The 21,718-nt window shown below is 48.7% G+C and overlaps 1 protein-coding gene across 1 annotated transcript in view; it reads right to left on the bottom strand.

Annotated features, from left to right (window-relative positions):
* LTN1 (listerin E3 ubiquitin protein ligase 1) overlaps positions 1-21,718 on the bottom strand; it is a 52,789-nt gene that overhangs the window by 4,586 nt on the left and 26,485 nt on the right. Inside the window, exons 15-27 of the mRNA XM_080657685.1 lie at positions 21,337-21,481; positions 20,776-20,962; positions 19,059-19,218; positions 18,198-18,302; positions 14,738-14,880; positions 11,124-11,259; positions 10,763-10,907; positions 9,740-9,953; positions 8,843-9,080; positions 8,434-8,508; positions 6,979-7,165; positions 2,564-2,735; positions 1,052-1,272 (exon numbers count right to left, since the gene is read on the bottom strand). Coding sequence (XP_080513811.1) covers positions 1,052-1,272; positions 2,564-2,735; positions 6,979-7,165; positions 8,434-8,508; positions 8,843-9,080; positions 9,740-9,953; positions 10,763-10,907; positions 11,124-11,259; positions 14,738-14,880; positions 18,198-18,302; positions 19,059-19,218; positions 20,776-20,962; positions 21,337-21,481 — 2,128 coding nt within the window. The remainder of the gene's footprint in view (positions 1-1,051; positions 1,273-2,563; positions 2,736-6,978; positions 7,166-8,433; positions 8,509-8,842; positions 9,081-9,739; positions 9,954-10,762; positions 10,908-11,123; positions 11,260-14,737; positions 14,881-18,197; positions 18,303-19,058; positions 19,219-20,775; positions 20,963-21,336; positions 21,482-21,718) is intronic.

Here is a 21,718-nt window from a genome sequence, read left to right as displayed (position 1 = left end):
GGTTCTGAATCTCACAGCACGACACTCGCCCTGGCTCCGGTTCCGTTCAGCATTGCAAACACAGCGTGAGACACCAGTGACCACCTTCACAGCTCCACTCCTCTGACGCCCGAATTTCCAGGCTAACACCTTGCATCACCTTGAATGTCTCCTCCTGCTCCTCCCAGCTCTTCAAGCTTGGATAAATTTCCACAAAACTCCCACCCCGTTTACATCCCCTTCAGCGCTGCCCAGCCAGGCCTGCTCCTGCTCACAGCCCTGAGGCCAGCCCTCCCCACATGCCTCGACCCAGCGCTACCCAACAGCCCAGGGTTCCTATCACGGTCAGAGCGACTGCACAGAGCAGTCCAGCCGTCACCACCTCCACAGGAATCTGTCAGCGGCTGCACAGGACCGAACGCTTCGGTGTTCTGTGAGGCCTTTCCCCGCGTGGCCTGGCCCAGCGCAGAGCTGGCCGCTCCGACAGCCGCCCGCAGGAGCCTCCCTCCGTGAACACGGCTCCTCGTCCTTCCGCGGCAACTGCGGAAACTCCCTCCCAGCCTTTGGCTTCTGCCACCGGTTCCCTGCAGCGAATGCCCTTCCACACGTCCCCCAAACTCCTGCCTCTACAGCACCACCCCCCATCGTCTCCCCTCCCGCAGCCAGTGGTCCTCCCCTGTGACCACACTCTTCCCCTCCGCGTGCCACTTTCTAGTCTCGAACACAAACCGTGGTCGGTGTCTCCCCTCCCCTGACCAATGGCACGTCCCGCAGGCCAGGTCCCGGCTACTGCCCAGCCTGCTCGCACCCAAGCCTGGACCTGGAGGCGTCCAGTATACACTTTACCGGACTGATGGGTGTTCAGAACTCCTTGGTGGGGCTAATGAAATTGTATCACTGCTTCGATCTATGCTTTAATGTGAGACGTGATGCACAGAGTCAGAAAATACAGTAGGCAATTTCTGTAAATTCTGAACCAACCGTCACAATTGTGATACTTAACTCACTACAAATGTCAGGCACAATCCATATTTAAATCAGCTTTCTAGAAAAAATGCAAGATCATACTAACCGTCATGCCATTAAATAGCTGTGTGCTTGTTTGCACCGAAGTTATTTCCTGCAAAGAAAGCACACTGCTGACGTACTTGCTGGTGAACCTATCGACAATGTTGAAGACGCGCTTCTCGCTGCTGTTCCACCACAGCCGGACCATGGCGGGCAGGTCCTTCAGCGTCATGTGGTAGACGGAACAGGCCAAGTGCGGGATGTGGTACGGCAGGGTTGTCATTTCTGAGGGGAAAGCCAAGTCTTAGTTAGCAACATGTATCGCATACACAGAAGAGCAGACTAATTCGAGTACTTTCCTAAGAAAATCCCCATTACTCACATGAGGACTAGCGCTGCTAAAACAAACATATCAAAGAAGCTGGGACTGTACCATAGTAGCTTGTTCTACATATTCAAAATGAACATTACCACGGCAAAAAGAAGAAAAAGAAGATTCCAACTGACACTGGAAAATCTGCCCAGGAACAGCATTCTGTATTTCACACGAAGAGCCACGATAATCTGAAGCACTGCTTTAAAAGGGGAATAACGGTGGAAGGAGTCCTGCCTCCTGTACTCCCAGCGTCACGGATGTATTTATGCCAAGTCCCAGAACACCCACCTCAGCCTCACAGTCCCGCCCCGGTGCTCTAAGGCAGCGGTCCCCAACCTTTCGGACCTCACGGACACCAGTGGTCCACGGAGGTCTCCTGAGTCTAAGGCATTTCACACATTATTCCGAGGAATCCATTACAGGGGTACAACAGTCTGAGCCCCTGGCTGAAATCTGAGCCTCCCAGTGAAGGAAACAACTTTACTCATCTTTGTTTCCCCAACGGCAGACTCCTGACTTACAGGCTACAAACCATCGTCACGTGACACACACTTGTTCACAGAGTAAAATGTAAGTCTCAACAATCTAGGTTTCAAAAATGTGTTAAATTCTTAACAACGTTATCCACAAGGTCACACTGAATGTCCTACTGAGAGAAACATGGAAGGCCTGGCACTCAGGCTCCGTCTGGGGCTGAGCTGCACCCTCAGGTCTGAACCTGTCTCCAGGGAGCGCACATGTGTGTGCGCACACACATGCACATGCACACATACCACACGCACACGCACACACACCACACATACACATGCCACACACACCACACACACATATGCACCCACGCACATGCACACACCACACATGCGCACACACACCACAGACGTGCACCCACCACACATGCGCACACACACCACAGACGTGCACACACACACATGCACCACACATACACATGCCACATACACACCACACGCGCATACGCACACACACATGCACACACCCCACACATGCACACACACACCACATGCATATACCACACGCACGCACACACCACACGTGTGCGCACAGGCACACTACACATACACATGCACACATACCATGCACATCACACACACACCACACATACATGCACATAACACACACACACACATGCACGCGCACACACACAACACACACACAGGCATAGGCACACACACCATCACTGACCTCTGATACTCAGCTGGACCTCCTCCGTGAAGAAGGTCTTGGGCTCCTTGCTCGAGAGCTCAGCGGCTGCCTCGGTGCAGGCCGGGTTTTCGGGCATGAGCCTGAACAGGTGACAGAGCAGTTTGTTTAAACTCCTTGTTTTCCGGAGGTGCATGGAATACAGAGCCCGAAGCTGGTGGAAAGCAAAAATGTGTTAGTAAACCCAGGTTAGCCAAGATCAGTCGGTAAGAACAAATGGAAGTAAAATACATTGCACAAGAACAGTAAGAAAATCGTTAGGGGACACGTGTAATACTGTCAACAATACGACTTTTAAAAGCCATTCACCTGAGGACTCAGAATCACACAGAGGAGTCCCGCGGAATAGATGCCACACCCTTCCTTCCCGATGGGCCATGTGACGGCCCTGCCTCCTTTCCTCATCGACCCGCAGCCGCTGTCGCTCCCTCGTCATGCGACGCGTGCTCTAAGGTCTCCCCCCAACAGTCTCCCGGGAGGCTCACCTGCACTCGGAGTCCCTGAGCGTGGAAATCTACTCGCCACTCCCCACGCCTTCCACACATTCCTGCCACACCACAGGCCCTCGTCACTGGAAACCTTGCTTAGAACCAATTCCATTTCCTGGCGGACCGGCCCCACCAAGACCCTGCAGCGTCCCCACAGGACAGCACCGCCCGCAGTCTGCCTGTCGCTTTAGGGCCGGGAGCTTCCGTAAAACCAGGGGTGCTGGGTTCTTCTGTGACACAGGAGAGCCTGGCCCCCGGGGCACTGCGGGCTCCTGTGAATCCATCTGAGAACTCCTTGTCCCTCAAGGTCGCAGCACTGTCACGGCTCACATGGCGTTAACATGACTTCCTCATGCACCCGCACAGCTCCTCCCAGCACAGATGCCGAGGGCTCAAACGCGGGGATCAAGCCACAGGGTTTCAAACCGATTCTTAAAATACGTTGATCCAAGTGCCTTTACCATGAAGCATTCTGGGGGCACTGCTTTGACCAAGTACCACACTCAGTGTCACCGACAGGAGGCCCGGCCATGCTGAGCCTCTCGGGGACACGGTGAGACACATCACCCTGGGCCGGAGTCCTCCTGCTGAAAACCCACCGGCATCTAACCACCAGGGAAGTCAGAGCCGAAGAGTCTACACATAACTGACCTGTGAGCGCCCAGAGAAGAAAGGGGGCGGGGGGTTACCGGGTAAAGAAACAGGACAAACCAACACAAACAAGATCCTTGATTGAATCCCGACAGAGAAGGAGATTCAGCTACAAAGGACATTTACTGAGAAATGTGGGTACAAATTAGACAGTATCACTGCATGAAATTCATTTGAGTGTAATAGCTACATTGCACTTAGGTATGAACATGTCCTTGTTCTTAGGAGATACATGTTTATTTACTTACTTATTTTTAAATATATTTTTATTGATTTCAGAGAGGAAGGAAGAGAGACAGAGAGAAACATCAACGATAAGAGAGAAGCATTGATTGGCTGTCTCCTGCAAACCCCCTTCTGGGGATCAAAGCCACAACCTGGGCATGTGCCCTTGACTGGGAATCGAACCTGGGACCCTCCAGTCCGCAGGCCGATGCTCTATCCACTGAGCCAAACCAGCCAGGGCAGGAGATACATGTTGAAATACTTTTGGTAAAGCATCATGATGTCTACAACTGACTTTCAAGTAGATCATCAGGAAGAAAGTGAATACAGAGCAAGTGTGAAAGTGTAGCGACACGTGTTGGAAAAGGGCATGAATTATTCTTTCTACTTCTAACTTTAAAATTTTTCAAAATACAAAGTAGAAAGGAAATTTTTTTAAACTTTGTACAAATATACTTTTTACTACATGGAGGTGTAATAATACATTTGTGTTGTTTTTTAAAACTATATTTTTATTGATTTCAGAGAGGAAGGAAGAGGGCGAGAGATAGAAACATCCATGATGAGAGAGAATCATGGTGGATCGGCTGCCTCCTGCAAGTCCCCCACTGGGGATTGAGCCCACAACCCGGCATGTGCCTTTGACCGGAATCGAACCTGGGACCTTTCAGTTCACAGGCCGACGCTCTATCCACTGAGCAAAACTGGCCAGGGCAGAAAGGAAATTTTAAAATATTAATCATACATATCAATGGACTTTTAGAACCACATACATCTTACCTAACAAGCCCAGTCCTAGGTCAACAACACCAGAAATAAAAACATATCCACACCATGTCCATATGGACGCTCACAGCGCGCTAGTCACAACAGCCCCAAGGTGGAACCACCTGAATTCACCAGCAGGTGTGTGTGCTACGCTCGCATGTGGTGTGTAAACACGATGTGGTGGGTTCCTCAGCCGAAGAGACTCAGCCGCAGAAAGGCCTCCAGCCCTGACACCTGCTGCTACCGATGGCTCCTGAGACTCGAGCCCAGGGAAGAGGCAGACGCAAGAGGCCCCATAGAGGCTGTCCCCCAAAATGTACACACACTGTGAGTAACTGTTATTTCCAACGGGTTAAATCTGAAAAGGAAGATCATCAACTGAGCTACCAGCTGCTGAGTGTGTAACACAGCCTTTGGGACACCCTGTATGTAAAATGTCCATAATTGGCAAATCCAGACACGGAACACAGGTGAGTGGCTGCCAGGGGCTGAAGGGTTTGAGAGGAAATGGGAACTGATGACAAATGAGTGAGGGTTTTTTTTGCAACCGCACACCCACAATTTCTCACACACACACACACACACACACACACACACACACACACTCATACACAATCTCACACACATACATACACACTCACAATCACACACACATACATACACAATCTCACAAACACACAATCTCACACACACACACATACACTCACACACACATACACTCACACTCACACATACACTCACACACACACTCACACATACACAATCTCACACACATACGCACACACAATCATACACAATCTCACACATACACACTCACACACACAATCTCATACACTCAATCTCACACACACTCACACAATCTCACACACACAATCTCACACACACATACACACACACACAAAAATCTCACACACATTCACACACACAATCTGACACACATATACACACAATCTCACACACACACACTCACACAGCTTTGGTTACAGTTCAATCTGATTCACTAGTCGTTTTTTGAGAAAAAGGTAAAAATAACCCAGATTTAGGGCTGATTAAGGCTTTTGTGGGTTTTAAATTCTGTTGCAGGGTTCACCTAGTTGTGTTGTTTGGTGGATTACAGTGGTTTATCTGCCCACAGATCAGTTCAGTCCCAGGCTTAGCAAAGCTGCTGGGCAAGTCTCTGTACCCCTCCCACACTCTGGTTTAATGAAAAAGATGGTGCGCGGCCATTTTCCAAATTTCTGAATATATGACGACAAGACCAAAATCCCTACACACAGGCCTCCATTTAGGGCCGTTTCTGAGATGAGTGACATTTAAGAAACAAATGTAAAGGCCCAACGATGAGCTCTTGAGGTTTGTCACCAGCAAAAAACACGGGAGGCTCAGGCCACGGGAGGCTCCGGCCACAGGGAGGCTCAGGCCACGGGAGGCTCAGGCCCCGGGGAGGGAGGCTCAGGCCACGGGAGGCTCAGGCCCCGGGGAGGGAGGCTCAGGCCACGGGAGGCTCCGGCCACGGGGAGGCTCAGGCCCCGGGAGGCTCCGGCCATGAGGAGGCTCAGGCCACGGGGAGGCTCAGGCCACGGGAGGCTCCGGCCACGGGAGGCTCCGGCCATGAGGAGGCTCAGGCCCCGGGGAGGGAGGCTCAGGCCACGGGAGGCTCAGGCCACGGGAGGCTCAGGCCCCGGGGAGACTCAGGCCACAGGGAGGCTCAGGCCACGGGAGGCTCAGGCCCCGGGGAGGGAGGCTCAGGCCACGGGAGGCTCAGGCCACGGGGAGGGAGTGATTCTGACACCGAGGTCAGTGCTGCCCTGTAACCCGATTCCCGAGATACAAAGGCAACTCGTGACCTACTGCACCAAGATGCGGGTCGTGCGCAACAGCAGACCCATAATGGGAGCGTTCTGAAAACGCGCATCGGCAAGGAGTGCCTACACGTTCTCTCTGAGGAGGTAAACCAAGTCTTCTAGGAGGACTTGCCCAGGAAGCCATCCTCCGCTAGACTGACTTGCAGCCCACAGGAATTCTCCAAGTCGGTATCTGCCTAAGAGATGTTAAAAATAAATAAATAAACTAGAGTACATTTTCCAAGTAGACGTGGGGCTGCAGAATAACTTGGGCAAAATTCCTGCTATAGGACATGTTCCCACTTAGAGAGAACAGCTGGGATAACGTGGGTCGTGTGCACACGTCTTCCTCTGAACAATGGTTTTAAATAAGGCGGTTGGCTGAGGACAGACTTGTCCGAGCTGCCCCACGGGTACTGACCTGAGAGGAAGAGGCTTTGAAGAAAGTGAGTATCAGCTTCCAGGTGAGGAGGTACCCCAGCACCGAGCAGAAGTCCTCGCTCAGCGGCGGGATCGCCGCAATCTGCCCCACAGGGACACCGCCGAGGATGCCTTCCACCAGGTCCTCGAGCGTGTGGAGAAGGGACATGAGTGCTGCCGGCGGGGACCTGGGGGAGGAAACCCCCTCACAATGCACTCTCAGCGACCGTCAGCATGCTTACACTGCAAACGCTTCCGGAAAGCCTTTCTCTAGCCCCAAAACCATTTTAAATCTCCTTTTATAGATTCACCTAGAACTCCGGATCTCACATAACGGCAATTATAGAAAATGAAAGACATAAAATATACATAATTTATACATGAAAATATATGTATTGTACATTATAATTTCATATTCATAAAGATGTAAATATGATATATATTACATGTAAAATGTTTTTAAATATGTAAACTTTTAAAGTACGTATTTTAAAAATGTTACTGCTATAAAAATATGGACTCTCGAAGTTACCACTTAGTAATCACCTATTTCAACCTTCTGTTTTATAGATGGAAAAAGCACACCCTTGGCCAAGCTGAAATGCCTCCAGCCCCTCAGCGACGGGAAGAACAAGGCTACCAAGTCCTGCCAGGCCCGTCCCCCCGCAGTGGGCACCGAGACACAGGCTCGGGAAGTTTAACAGTCACGGCAACAAGGCCCCCTGTGCTCCTCTCTCAACTTCCAGGGCACCTGGGAGGCTCTCTGCAGGGGAACCTGGGAGGCCCTGGGACCCTGTCCTCCACCTGTGTCCTCCGTGGCTCCCTCCCCTGCCCACCCCCACGGGTCTTCCAGCTTCTGCATGTTTTCCTCCACCACCACCACCTCCCACACTGGCCTTTCTCTACTCCAGGCTCAGCGGATAGAGTGTTGGCCTGCGGACTGAAGGGTCCCGGGTTTGATTCCAGTCAAGGGCACATGCCCGGGTTGCGGGCTCGATCCCCAGAAGGGGGTGTGCAGGAGGCAGCCGCTCCATGATTCTCTCTCATCATTGATGTTTCTATCTCCCTCTCCTCTCCTCTCTGAGATAAAAATATATATATATATATATATATATATATATATATATATATATATATATATATATATAACATTTACTCAACACTGTATCCGCCCCTCAGCATTTAATCAATACTTTGCACTAAATGGGCGCTCAAGTGATGTTTGGCCACAAAAGCTACCATGTGGCCTAAGAAATTTTACTAAACAGTAGCAAACTAAAATATGATTAAGGAGCAATTAAGATGAGAAACAATCTTTTTGGGTGAACTCCAGATTTCATTTCCATCTCACAGATGGCTGAGAACACCTGCTGAATGAATATACGCTCTACACTGCGAAGTCACTCTGAGGGAGATCGGTTATGACCCTGCAATAAACACGTCATTAAAACCTTACAGGGCTGGTTCTTCCTCTTCGTCTCCGTATGACTTTAGATTATCCTGATCATATTGGGGCAATTCTGGCATCAACCTGCAAATCAGAACATTCCTTTAAATTATTTTATTGTTAATTGGTTATTGTTAAAAATCCTGTTTAAGAGCGGAAAGACCAATACTTATTTTGTAATGAATATATTTTTCAAATGTTTCCTGAAATAACTACCCACGGCCAGGATTATCTAAAGGTAAACTGTGTAAGGAGAACACAGTGAAAGATCAAAAACCAGCATCCCTTAACAAATGCATGGTCAAGTTTACTTCATTTTTCTGTTGTTGGTTTTTGACTTTAAATGACTTTAAAAGCATTAAAAATGAATATATAGTCTATTATTTTAGAGCGCCATGACATCCATTCAGACTCTTACTTGTACAGCATCTGATAGACAGCAATCTGCACGGGCCGAGCTCTGAAGAGGAGTAACGGGGCCAGTGTGTTCAGCAGAGTCTGGAGATGTTCGGGCAAGTTCGTTTTCTGGCCAGCAATCAATCTTGCAGGGAGCTTGTGACTCAAAAGCTGATCCTTCGGGATATATGTTAATGTTTCACACATGGGCTTTAGCACTGCATTCTGAAAGGATGTTTCAGACGTATCTCTGCTTTCTCCTGATGACAAAAAGAAAAACACGCACATGCATAGCCCAAAACAAAATGGCAAGTACAGCCTGACTGATTCTCAGATGATCAATGTCATTGAAGAAAATGCACCTGGAAAACAAGAGCCCTGGCCGGTGTGGCTCAGGGGCTGGGCGTTGTCCCAGGCACCAGGAGGTCACTGGGTAGATTCCCAGGCAAGGCACATGCCCAGTTGTGGGTTCGGTCCCCAGGAGATTCGTGTAGGAGGCAGCCGATCAGGATTTCTCTCTCATCAATGTTTCTCTCTCTCTCTTTAAAATCAATTAAGAAAACTATATTAAAACTTAACATTAAACCAACGATAACTCTAGAACTATGAACTGAATACAAAGAACATTAAATAATCTCAACTGTTCGATGACTTCTATTGTCATTCTTAAAAAAGGCAGGTTTGAGTTGTAAATCTATCAGTGTTATCTGGTTACTCCCACTTTAATCTGCAATGGCCTTCGATGCCATTTTCACATTCTCATCATGACTGAGCACATGTCGCTCGGAGATGCCTCGATCCTCTGGCTCTGGTCTTCTCTTCTGCTGGACTGCTTGACTTAAAAACCCACAGATGCTATTTGGAATTTTCTGACAAGTTGTTTTTAATGAATCTCATGATTACGCCCCTTTTTACTTGCCTGTAACCGTCACCAGGAGAGGTAAAAGCAAACTGTGGATGCCTTGGGAAAAAAACTCTTTCCATTCACTGATTAGGTTTGCAGGAAGCTGGCCGGCAGGGTCCAGGGCTGTGGAGTCGAAGAAAGCACTGAGCTCACAGGCCAGAGCACAGCTGACGCAGGCCAGCAGCTGCACCAGGGGCACCGAGCGCAGGGCGTAGTTCTCACGCGTCGTCTGGGAAACAGAATGAGTCGGTCAGCGGACCTCTCCCAGAACACCCCAGCAAGGCCACACAGCGAAGCCCCTTTCAGCTCCCAGGGGACCTTCCAGAGTTTATATCCAAACAACGTTTTCAAAATTAAATACTAGAAATTACATCAACCCGTTTATTCCGAAATGTTCATTTCTAAAACTGCAAAACAAAATGGCATCAATGACCATTTAGCAAGTGGAATACATTAAAGACACATTTATAATCTTCTCAGGAGCCCTGCTAACTGAGCATTATTAAATTATGTTACAATAAGGACACCGAGGCTCAACGAGGTCACGTTTAAAGCCCCAGGCCACAGCACACGGCCAACAGCGGGCGAGGCAGAGACTCCGACCAGGTCCACCCTGACCCCCTGCACGCTGGCGCCCATGATGATGGCGCACCCGGCCGCTCCGGGTCTCAGGAAGACGCCGACCCCCCTGGGTCAGTGACCTCTGAGGCATCAGTTACTCTGGCAATACTGACAGTATGTTTGAAGAATAACTTAATTAGAACCAAAAGTCCAAAATCTTGTCATGGAGAGATAAAACCAGAAAGCCTGTGCAGCAGATACATTAAAATGAGTGAACGAGGAGACCAGCTCAACAGCGGCTGGGAGATGGTCACGGAATGATCATGAACCTGTCCTTGTACTGTCCCGTGAAATGGGAGGCGGCGAGCAGTCCGTCCCCAAAGGAGCTAGTCACCACCATTACGTAAACAACACGACTGGCGGCAGTTCGGTCTGTAGATGACCCGGCAGAGGACAGGAGACACCAGGGGCGCTTACCTCCAGCCAGGCCAGCATGGAGCACATGATGAAGTCCCACTCCCTCTCGGCCAGCGGAGGGGAGCAGCACCTCAGAAAGAGGGAGAGGAACCGCACGATCTCCACGTTCACGCCCAGGACCTCTGGGCTCACTCCCGACAGGTCGCTGTGACGAGGACAAAGCAGAGCAGACAGAAAGCATTAAACCATTCCACAGACCACATTCCCTTTAACCTCACACCCTGTCAACGAGGGACTGAAATGTCCACCGTCCTACTACTCTGCAGAGTCGCCCTATTACTCTGCAGAGTTGTGACTATAAAATACACATTCTGGGTCCAGATTGTATATACGGAGGAAGACTGTATAAAGAACCACCCACCAACTGAAAAGAAAGATATCTTCATGGTCTTTCTTCCAGCACATTAGGATGTTCAGTATACCATGCAATAGCTCTCCATCGTCTATGCTTCTGGTTTGCAGACAAGAATTTACAATGGCAAGATGTCCAAAACCTCCTAAAGGGAAATTCAAAATGAATATCAACAAAATGTAAGTTATATTGCTACTATAATAAAGACTGCTTTGAGCTAGACCAGAACTTTCTTGGACAGAGGGGGTGTTAGAGGCGACATGAAAATCTGCATGAAACTTTCGACTCCCCCCAAACTTCCTCCGCCCCTGTACCGTGAAGAATTGGTTCCAGGACCCCGCCCCCCCCCCCCCCTCAGGCCCTAATTCCTCGGGTGCTCAGGTCCCCTGTAGAAATCCGCTGGGAACACGCCCTGCCGGCCTCTGCCCCGCAGGTCCCACCACAGGTCGCACCCTTACTGAAAAGAGACGAGGACCACCGCTCCACCCATGCATTCCCAGGGCCAACTGTGAATGCATCTCCTCTTCCTCCACAGGCAGAGCTTTTTTTTTTTTTAATCTTCCTGGCAAAACAGAAGAGACTCGAGGTACAGGGTGAACAAAAGTAGGTTTACAGTTGTTCGTGTGGAAAATAACAATGAATAAAATAACTCAAGAATAAACTCTGTTTAGCATACTCACAACTGAAAACCTGCTTCTGTATAACCAGAAATAACTGATCTTCTAAGAACTAAAAGTCTTTGTCAGCTAATTCTGTCTCATCAGTTTGGCTAAAAGAACAAAACTGGTTGTCAAATATCAACACATCGCCCTAACCGGTGTGGCTCAGTGGACAGAGCGTCGGCCTGCGGACTCAAGGGTCCCAGGTTCGATTCCGGTCAAGGGCATGTACCTTGGTTGCGGGCACATCCCCAGTGGGGGGTGTGCAGGAGGCAGCTGATCGATGTTTCTAACTCTCTCCCTTCCTCTCTGTAAAAAATCAATAAAATATATTTAAAAAATACATCAACACGTGTGTCCTCCTCCGCTGTCCCCCGTCGGGCCTCTGCAGGCCGCGTGCCTTCTGTCTGGGACAGCGCCGCAGTCCCTGCCCCTCCTCGGTACAGCCCGTGTGGAGAAATCACCTGCTCCCATTAGGAGCTCCTCTCCTCTACGGGGCTGGGTCACCTGCTTCCCCTCCAGAATGCAAATCCCACCCACCCGTGAGCCCTACGTGCACACAGCAGGGAAGGCCAAGCCACCACGTCCTCTGCATCAGCCGCTCCAGGTGCCAGGCGGGCGACTCCTCTCGTGTTTGTTGACAGGCCCCTCTCCTGCTATTTCAGACGCTCACTGCCCCTCGGGAAGTCTACAATGTAGCTTCCACTCGTTACGTGACCCGGCCCGGAGAGGCCTGAGCCTGACGGTAGGCACACAGGAGGTTCCCCTCCACACGCGCCCCACACGGCGCCGCCAAGGCTCCCATCTTCTGACTCGTGTTGAGGTCGCACCCTCTCGCCTTTCCTCACCTGCTCAGTGGGAATTTCCACCAATGATTTCGTCTCAACTTTCTACCCCTTCTCCTCCCTGTGACCTTGTGTTCCTCTCCAGCTCCCACTGTCTTGCTACCACCCTTTCACCTAACACCTAGAACAGACCGTCCGCCCCACCTTCTCAGCACAAGGTCCTCCAACAACGCCAATGCCAGCGGACCCTTCAGTCCCTAGCTTTATCTGACCTGCTGTGGCCCTAACACAGGTGACGGATACCACCTACAAGTCCTCGTTGCTTCTCTTTATCTTTAGTCCTTAGTCTCAAGTCCCTCCACCCACACCCCTTTATTCTGTGCTGTGCTCCCCTGATCCCGTGTCTGAACAGGCTCCCTCCCTGATGGCTCTGAGGCCACCTGCCCGGCATGGACGCCCACAGCAGCATCTCCACCCAGTCGGCAGCCTGCTGCTCCCTGAAATCTCCATGACCCCCATTCCACAGGCACCGTCATCTCACAGGCTCAGAACGTAGCACCGGCTCCCGTACGATCCGCCCCGTCCTAACCCTCGGGCGTCCTATGGGGTTTCCCTCAGGGCTACTGGTGCTCCCGCCTCCCCCACAGGGAGCCCTTCAATTCTGAGTCTGAATCTCCTTCACGTCCACATCCTCCTCCACCTCTGCCCTGACTGCAGCTCTGCTTCTCTCTCATTAAGACTATCCTAGTAACGTCCCATCTCGTCTCTCCCCCAGTCCCCCCTCTCTCGCCCGCCTTCCCACCGCGGTCAACATGCTTCCTAAGGGAATGTGCTCTCTCCTCCCAGATGTGGGCCAACAGCTCCTGCAGCTTCAAGTCCAAGCTCCACCTACACACCAGGCTCAGGACCTGCTCCCTCCCCTGCACGGAGCCCACCTTCCTGTGCAGCCCAACCTTCCACCTGCGACGCCAGCTGAACTCAACGCCCAGCACTCGTCCCGTTCTGTGTTCCGGAGAGCCCTTCCCAAACATGGCCACAGAGACAAGCTTCAGCACTCGGTGACTATCTCTCTGTGAAATCGTCACTGACACTCAGGGCGAAAACCCCTTTTCTGCCACTTCCACACATGGACTATGTCGGTTATCACATGATGGAATTTATGTCTATCTTCTCAACACACAGCCAGTGTTCAACAGGGTTTATGAAGTTAATAACAGATGGCAAAGTGTCCAAAGAAGTTTAAAACCTTTCTCTATTTCCCAAAAACCATTTAAAAAGTCTCCTTTTAGCCCTAGCCAGCTTGGCTCAGTGGATGGCGCGTCAGCCTGTGGACTGAAGGGTCCCAGGTTCGATTCCGGCCAAAGGCACATGCCTGCGTTGCAGGTTCAATCCCCAGTGGGGGGCGTGCAGGAGGCAGCCGATCCATGATTCTCTCTCACCATTGATGCTTCTATCTCTCTCTCCTTCTCCCTTCCTCTCTGAAAAAAAAAAAAAAAAAAAAAAAAAAAAAAAAAAAAATTAAAATATAGTGAAATAAAATAAAAAGTCTCCTTTTATAGATTCATCAGGACTTTTAAGAGCTGCCCAGCCAGTGTGGCTCAGTGGTTGAGCCTTCACCTATGAACCAGGAGATTGTGGTTCAATTCCCAGTTAGGTCACATGCCCAGGTTGCGGGCTCCATCCCTGGTGCAGGAGGCAGCCAATCAATGATTCTCTCATCACTGATGTTTCCCTCTCTCTCTCCCTCCCTTCCTCTCTGAAATCAATAAATATGTATTTTTAAAAAAAGAACTTTTAAAAAAATAAACTACAAAAAAAAGAAAAAGAAATGAAAAAATAAACAAAACAACAAAAAATAAACTACAACGAAGGCTGTTCCCTCTTTGCCTTTCTGTGCTCCCGCCCCGGCTGACGAGGGAGACAAGGCGCAGCGTACAGAGCTCGGACAACCAGAGGGTCTTCCCTGAAGACGGCAGCACTTCCGTCCCGCACACTGTGACCGACACCCCCCCACGGACACCACTCCTACTGCCCATCAACTTGTCTGTAGCAGAAGCGTAAACTAGGCGTCAACCAGCCAGAGTGTGTCTCTGCTAGACGTGGCTTCAGACATTGAGAGACACTTGCTTCAACTCAAGCAATAACTAAATAACAGGATATTCACTCTCAGGAAACTGACCATTCGTACTGCAAAGGTCTTCCCTGGCCCAGGCCAGAAGGGCAGGCACACACTGAGCAATGAATTCTTTCTTGTCGTCCTCGGGCAGAAACGGACAGAGGCTTTGGATGGTGTGCATCTTGCCTTCCGTTAGGGGGAAAAACCTGTGTACAGAAAAGGTGTGAATTATATTTGCCGTAAGTATGAGTTGTTTCAGAAATGCCTTACTCAGACTCTTCCAACGCGCTAGTCATTCCCCTGTATAAAGTAACTAGTCATTCACCTGTATAAAGTAACTAGTCGTTCCCCTGTATAAAGTAACTAGTAGTTCCCCTGTATAAAGTAACTAATCATTCCCCTGTATAAAGTAACTAATCATTCCCCTGTATAAAGTAACTAGTAATTCCCCCGTATAAAGTAACTAGTCATTCCCCTGTATAAAGTAACTAGTCATTCCCCTGTATAAAGTAACTAGTCATTCACCTGTATAAAGTAACTAGTCATTCCCCTGTATAAAGTAACTAGTCATTCACCTGTATAAAGTAACTAGTAGTTCCCCTGTATAAAGTAACTAATCATTCCCCTGTATAAAGTAACTAATCATTCCCCTGTATAAAGTAACTAGTAATTCCCCCGTATAAAGTAACTAGTCATGCCCCTGTATAAAGTAACTAGTAATGCCCCCGTATAAATTAACTAGTCATTCCCCCGTATAAAGTAACTAGTCATGCCCCCATATAAAGTAACTAGTAATTCCCCCGTATAAAGTAACTAGTCATGCCCCTGTATAAAGTAACTAGTCATTCCCCCGTATAAAGTAACTAGTCATTCCCCTGTATAAAGTAACTAGTCATGCCCCTGTATAAAGTAACTAGTCATGCCCCCGTATAAAGTAACTAGTCATGCCCCTGTATAAAGTAACTAGTCATGCCCCTGTATAAAGTAACTAGTCATTCCCCTGTATAAAGTAACTAGTAATGCCCCCATATAAAGTAACTAGTCATGCCCCTGTATAAAGTAACTAGTTATGCCCCTGTATAAAGTAACTGCATTAAGAGAAGGAAACTCCAAGAGAGACTGGCAATCACTGATTCTGGATGACGAGAACGCACACAGCTGTGATGTGCTGCTTCTTCCTCCTTTAACGTGTTCCTAATTTTTAGAACGAGCATGTCCCGTCCCCCGGATGTGTGGCTGCTCTGAACTGCACACACAGTGCGTGGGTAACTCTCTGAGAGAGCCCCCGAGGCCATCCACACAGGGAACTGATATTCACACATGTGTGCAGAGCTGCGCTCACTTACATAACGAGGTCACACGGAACATACTATTTCCTTATTTGCCACTTTCATACTTGAACACAAAGTATATAAGCTGTTATCTGTCTGAACACAGAGGTACAAAGAGTTCTATTTTAAAACAACATAACTTCAAAAATTAGACACAAAAACATCCCATGCTATGCATGTGTCACAATCTCACTATGTCTCTGTCAGTGGACACTGAGGGTTCACTCCCCACACTTTTGCTCTTATTTAAATAGTGGATGTTCTGAGCACACATGCAAACACCCGTTCTGGCGAGATTCCTGGAAATGGGATTAGATCAAATGATCAGAATGTATTGCCCTCTGGTCATTTCAAATTGCTTTCCAACACACACACACACACACACGTACTCCATTGTGCTTTCACCAGAAATGTACACATGAGTGTCTTGCTATGCTCTCAATGAACCTTTTACATTCCTGGCAACATGGCAGGTAAAATAGGCTTCTCTTACTCTGTACTGCCATCATTGCTAATAAGGCAAATCCTTTTACTTTACATTTTAATTTACTTGTGAATTACCTTCGACTGTTCTATCTGTGAATTACCTGCTCAAGTCCTTGACATATTTTTCAATTTGGATTGTTTTACTAATGAATAGAAACTATTATATATTATGGACATTAATTCTTTATTAATTTGCAAATGTTTTCTCCCATTTTGTCACTTGGCCTTTAACTTTGCTGTATTTTTGTCATACAGAAGTTTGTTTTAAAAATAGATTTTATTGATTTTTTACAGAGAGGAAGGGAGAGGGAGAGAGAGAGCCAGAAACATCAATGAGAGAGAAACATCAATCAGCTGCCTCCTGCACACCCCCTACTGGTGATGTGCCCGCAACCAAGATACATGCCCTTGACCGGAATCGAACCTGGGACCCTTGAGTCTGCAGGCCGACGCTCTATCCACTGAGCCAAACCGGTTATGGCAGAAGTTTGTTTTTTTTAAAAAATTTTAACTCTGGAGTGTGAATACAGGGTATATGCAATGCGACCAAACTATACACTTAAGAATACATGTCAGTACTAATTAGTTCTAATAGTTTGTTAGTTAATTCCCTACACTTTTATAAGCAGAAAAAAACTAAATTATGCTGAATAAAATAGCCAGTATCAAAAGATCATAAACTGCATTCACTTACATCACAATCCTAAGTGATGTAATTAGGGAGGGAGGACAGAGGACTGGTTGAGGGATGAGGAAATGGGAGGGGCTGTGGCTATCAAAGGTAACACAAGGGACCCTTATGATCCAAACTGTCCTGTGTCTCCTCTTGAGACTTTGGTGGCTGGTGGTCACACATGTGATCTACACAGAACACATGGAAGCAGATGACCACATGCAGCCGGGTCGACAGATCGCATCAATGCCATTTTCTTATTGGGAAATTGCACTAAAGTTACGCAAAATGGTGCCAATGGGGGAAACTGAACTATGGAATCTCTTTGTATTATTTCTTATAATTTTCATGTGCATCTTGAATTATCTCAAAATAATAAACCTATAATTATCTCCAAGTACTAAGGTTTAACAATTTTTAAATAAGATTTAAAACATTGACCTTCAGTTCACAATCCTGCTGTGCCAGGACGTATACACATCACCCTTGAGTACGTTTAGGAAGCCAGTCGATTCCAAGCCCTCGGAGAGCCTCAGCCAGGGCTTCCTCAGGTGCCCGGCCTCTCTCTCTAGCAGATGGAGCTACATCTCTCGTACGTCCAACCACAGTTTAGTTCTCTGTCTTAGGGACGTACTTACTGCATTTCTAGAATAAGCTCCCACAGGATGACCCTATGCAGAGAAGAGTAAGGAACTTTCCATAGAGCAAATGATGTCATGGGAAAGGATGCAGGAGATAGACAAAGGAATGCCATCAACAGAGACTTTGGGGGAAGAGAACAAGTTTATGAAATGCTACTCGTGTAAAACAAGGATGAAATTCCACCACAAAGTGTTATAAAGTTAAAACTGCTTTTTATAAAAAAGTGTGTTCCAAACCTAAAACGATCGAAATTGTTTTGTCTTTCTCATTCCCTTTAACTTAATTTCTTCATCTCCTAGACCTTGTTTTCCCGATTCCTTAGAGACCAGTAGTTGGAGGGAGCCAAGGTGGTCACACAACACATTACAAAGAAAAAAGTAAGCAAGCATACCCTTCTTTCCTCCTGTAAAGCTGTTTTACGTCCTCAGGTGGAACACTTCCGGAAAGGATCAACTTAGCAATAATAAGAGACCACAGCGTGCCATGTTCCATGGATCTGAAAAAGGAGGGAACACCTATTTAGAAAGGGCACGTAAGATTTTTAAACTGTTACAGAGTTCAATCAATTCTGGATTTCTGTTACAGAATTAAAGCCCCTTACGAGGGCGTCCACTACCCAGGACTCCTGCACTAAACAACTGCCGTGACTGGAGGGGTGGGAGCCGAGGCTCGTGACCGAACTTCCCAACACAGGGTAGCCCTCAGCCCCCGGTGTCCCCACAGGGGGGCGCCCTCACACAGCAGGCCTGTGGCGACGCCAGGCTGCACTGGGAAAGGACACATCCCGGGGACACGGAGGCGAGTGCCGAGTGTCCAGCCCGTCAGCCCAGCAATTTCAGCCACTGGACACCTGACTGCTGCGACCTCTGCGATGACTTGTTCCCACCCTACTCCTCATCCCGGGAGGCTCAGGGTTCTAAGATGAAGATGCAACTGCAAGAACACGCAGCAACAGGCCGAGTCCCCAGCAGCAGGAGCGCGGGGCACAGGAGACAAGCTGAAGACACGCCACAGGCTGTTCCTTCATCGCCTGCCCCTTGACTTGTCTTTACATTTAGTAACACCAGCAAAGTCCAAACATCTCCCCAGAAAAATAAGGAGTACCTAGTGTCCATAAGTTTTTATCATTAAAAATTCGGATTAATTTAGATCAACCTGACTGAAAAATTAGTATGAAGAGGGCTTAATTTTATAGAAACAAGCCATAAAGTAGTAAAATGGTCGTTTAAAAAATGGAAATAGCGATTTTTACCTGTTGAACAGCAGGTGCAAAAGGCCAGACGTATTACCAAGTGCACGTAAGTTATCGTATGTAATGTCCATTGTCCCCAGCATTTCACAAAACCCGGTGAGGGAGGCGGGTGGGTCGTCCAGCTCCTCACACCACTGCAGCGCGTACAGCAGCTCTGCGGCTGAGAAGGGGCGCACGTCAGCAGATGCCCACAACCTCCGTCCGGTCACCCCGCGCCCCACTTCCTACCACTGGTTTCTGTCCACTAGTCTCCGATCTGTGAACTGACTCAAATCCGCTTTGAGGTTTTCGAGATAATGAGCACTGAGAACACGTGTTTGATACAACGTACCACTCCTCTCCCAAATCTTATTTCGTCCCCGTGGACAGTTAGGAATGTGACAGGAACCTCAGTTACCAGATAAACAACTGAGGGGTCCAAGGCCTAAGTGAGACGTTCCGTTACGGCCAATGGTTAGGAATGGGACAGCAGGACACAGCCCAGGGCGGGGCCTCGGTGACTGACGGGGCTGCCTTCCAATGGGCTGTCCACAAAGCTATCAACTAGGAAACTCCAACCTCCCTCACGGGACTGTTGAGAGAATTACATGACCAAGCATCGTTCACAAAACCTGGATGTCAGAGATCTTTAATGTACATATAGTCACAACTCTCTTTCATAAATCCACGCATGATGTGGATTCTGTAGTCAGAAGGCTAGAGACCTGGCTAAATCTCATCCTCCCCTTTGCAAGCTAAGCAATTCTAAGCAAGTCAAGATGAGAAAAACGGCCCGGCCAGCGTGGCTCAGGGGTTGAGTGTCGACCTATGAACCAGGAGGTCACAGTTCTACTTCTGGTCAGGGCCGAGGCCCGGGTTGTGGGCTACACCCCCAGTGGGGGGCATGCAGGAGGCAGCTAATCAAGGATTCTCTCTCATCATTGATGTTTCTCTCTCTCTCTTCCCTTCTAAAATCAATAAAAATGTATTTTTAAAAATTAGGAAAGAAAAGATAAGTAGTAACATCTAACTGAAAGGATTGATGAGGAGATTGAACACATGATGCTGTCAGTTTGGAATTAGTGATCCAGCTAACAACAAAAAGGATGCTCTCCTTTCCAGGTCTGCTGTGGGACAGAGTCCCGCTGAGCAACGTCCTGGGTGTGCATCTCCTTGCTTCCCAGCACGTGGAGTGGGCCAGGCCCAGCGCCCCGCCGCCTCCTCAGGCACAGCCTCCGCCCAGCGAGCTCCCGGCTGAGGGCTTGCCCACGAGCCGACACAGGAACCGGAAAGGCCCTCCACTTCCAGCGCCACCCTGCACGGGTCACACGGACCGCGACTCCACACCATCTGAGCCCACTTGCAGGAAGAAGATTCAGCCGATGGAGACCGAGGGACAGTGGTCCACACATTACGTTAGATCAAGGCCCTCGATGAGCCACCAGACTCGCTGGCATGCTCTCTCGGCTACAGGACACAGGGTCGCTGCTGATGCTGACGTCCTGCTGGCCTGCAAAGTGTTCTGACACCAAATTCCGCTCAACACCTGACACGACGAGAGCCAGGATTTCGCTGTTTCCACCCGACCTGCAACTTAACATTCATCACTTAACTGACCTCAACTTTCTCATTCCGAAAAGAATTAATTAGGAGCTGAAGATTCTTGATTTTTAAAGATTTAAATCGCAGTATAATCAAAAGTATTTCAACATTCGTATTTATGCTCACATATACTTACTTATCTTCTCAAGCTCATTGTTTTCTAGGACTATTTCCTTTTTCAGTGCAACTAATACCATTTTGCTCAATAATGCCGAAGTACACAAATGGCTAGGAAGTTTCTTTGTATCTTGTTCTTTAAAATCTGCTTTGAAACACTCGTAATTCAAACTCAGTCGTCCTTCTAAAAGAGGTCTACGCAACCACTGCAAAAATACAAATTATATGCAAAATCATTACACGTTCTGTTGGCCACCAAGTGTACAACTTTGACAGGGAACAAAATCAGCTCTCAGAACACCCAGCTGCCATCAAAGTAACATTGGAAACGAGGCTGCATCCGTTTCTGTCAGTGTGTGAGCCCCCCAAGCCTGGGCTTTTGTTTCTGCTGCAGGAGCCGCTCACAGGCAGGTCCCTGCGGACCCTGCGGACATCACAGAGGACACAGAGCGTTCAGAGGCATCGGAGCCAAGTGAGCTCTCATCTCACTTCCTGGCTTTTCTTCGCCAGAAATGAATACATTTACGCTCGCACGAAATCCAACCTCAGAACGAAAAGTGCTCTCCAGCCTCAGACATACCTGCTTAGGCAGCGACTGTCTCATCTCCTCCCACTCACTGTGCTCTGGCATCACACTCGCAATGTAGACGCCCGGAAGGGCCAAGTCTTCACTCTCCAAGAGCTTCTTCAGCAAATCGTCAACAGCCGACAAGAGTCCCTGGAGACTGAGAACAACGCAGAGAGCTCAGCCGCTGCAGTTATGCTGTGACTGACCTCAACGCCCTGGCACGTGGCACATGGCACATGGCACGCAGGCAACAGCGTCCCTGAACAAAACGACAGAGCAAGCACACGCAGGCGGCCTTTCCACGCCACTCCTCCCAACACACACAGGCCACTGGGGACGCAGGCCCATGTTTATGATTTTAAACTGAGTGAACTTCCACCTCAGCGTGAAGGGG

The sequence above is a fragment of the Plecotus auritus genome (genome assembly GCF_963455305.1).
Source record: "Plecotus auritus genome assembly, chromosome: 2".
In the NCBI taxonomy this organism is placed as follows: domain Eukaryota; kingdom Metazoa; phylum Chordata; class Mammalia; order Chiroptera; family Vespertilionidae; genus Plecotus; species Plecotus auritus.
The sequence above is the reverse complement of the archived record's forward strand: the minus strand, read 5'-3'. Positions and strand labels throughout refer to the sequence as shown.